General features: G+C 56.1%; 1 protein-coding gene across 1 annotated transcript in view; it reads right to left on the bottom strand.

Annotated features, from left to right (window-relative positions):
- Positions 1–563: 563 nt before the first annotated feature.
- Positions 564–1428, bottom strand: part of CTSK (cathepsin K) — a gene marked incomplete at its 5' end in the record, with an annotated part of 1287 nt that continues 422 nt past the window's right edge. Inside the window, 4 exons of the mRNA XM_009070784.1 lie at positions 564–663; positions 757–862; positions 939–1104; positions 1193–1411. Coding sequence (XP_009069032.1) covers positions 564–663; positions 757–862; positions 939–1104; positions 1193–1411 — 591 coding nt within the window. The remainder of the gene's footprint in view (positions 664–756; positions 863–938; positions 1105–1192; positions 1412–1428) is intronic.

The following is a 1428-nucleotide window of genomic DNA, read 5'->3' as shown; positions in this document are numbered from 1 at the left end:
GGGCAGGGATCTCACATCTTGGGGAAGCTGGTGAGGTTGGGTAGAGCTCTCACATCCTGGGGAAGTTGGCAAGGTTGGGCTCTCACATCCAAGGTTGGGCAGGGATCTCACATCTTGGGGAAGTTGGCAAGGTTGGGCAGGGATCTCACATCTTGGGGAAGTTGGCAAGGTTGGGCAGGGATCTCACATCTTGGGGAAGTTGGCAAGGTTGGGCAGGGATCTCACATCTTGGGGAAGTTGGCAAGGTTGGGCAGGGATCTCACATCTTGGGGAAGTTGGCAAGGTTGGGCAGGGATCTCACATCTTGGGGAAGTTGGCAAGGTTGGGCAGGGATCTCACATCTTGGGGAAGTTGGCAAGGTTGGGCAGGGATCTCACATCTTGGGGAAGTTGGCAAGGTTGGGCAGGGATCTCACATCTTGGGGAAGTTGGCAAGGTTGGGCAGAGCTCTCACATCTTGGGGAAGTTGGCAAGGTTGGGCAGGGATCTCACATCTTGGGGAAGTTGGCAAGGTTGGGCAGGGATCTCACATCTTGGGGAAGTTGGCAAGGTTGGGCAGAGCTCTCACATCTTGGGGAAACTGGCAAGGTTGGCAATGCCACAGGCGTTGTTCATGTTCCGCGCCAGGAGGACGTAGCCCTTGTTGCCCCATTCCTCTCCCCAACTGGTGAGTGGAAAAAAAAAAAACCAAACCAGAGCCTGAGCCTCTCTGGAAGAGTCTGAACCATCAACAATTCCCAACTCATCCCATTCCTACCTGTTCTTGATGATCCAGTGCTTGGTGCCCTTCTGTGCCCCATACCCAACCGCCAGCATCGCGTGGTTGATGTTCTCCCCGTTACAACTCTCGTCGTAGTAAACTCCTTAGGGACACAAACGAGGGATGGCACCACTTGGATGTGCCACCATGAGCCCAAATCTTTCCCTCCAGCCCCTCACCTCGGCTGTAGAACTGGAAGGAGGGCAGACTGGCATCGATGCCCACGGAGATGGGACCAATCCTGGCCACTGCTCTCTTCAAAGCCTTCTCATTCCCTTGGGGAATCTCGCGGTAGCCGCGGCACTTGGCTGCTTTCCCCGTGGGGCTGTACATGCAGCTCTCATCCTGGAGGGAGAGGAAGGACAAGGTGAGATGGGGATGGATGGAGGGATGGAGGAATTTTGGGAAGTTTGTCCCCCCCATACACACACACCTGGCCGATGTAGGGGTAGGAATCCTCGGAATCGATGCCGTGGTTTTGCCGGACGTAGTCGAAGGCGTTGGTCATGTAGCCGCCGCCGCAACCGTCGTTGTTGGCCACACAATCCACCAGATTTTGGGGACTGAGGGACAACAGCTTCCTTGTTTTCCTCTTCAGTTGTCCCTCCAGGGCGCCCACCGAGCTGAAGGCCCAGCACGAGCCACACTGACCCTACGGGGACACTCAGG

Source organism: Acanthisitta chloris, unplaced genomic scaffold, assembly GCF_000695815.1.
Source record: "Acanthisitta chloris isolate BGI_N310 unplaced genomic scaffold, ASM69581v1 scaffold43882, whole genome shotgun sequence".
In the NCBI taxonomy this organism is placed as follows: Eukaryota; Metazoa; Chordata; class Aves; order Passeriformes; family Acanthisittidae; genus Acanthisitta; species Acanthisitta chloris.
The sequence above is the reverse complement of the archived record's forward strand: the minus strand, read 5'-3'. Positions and strand labels throughout refer to the sequence as shown.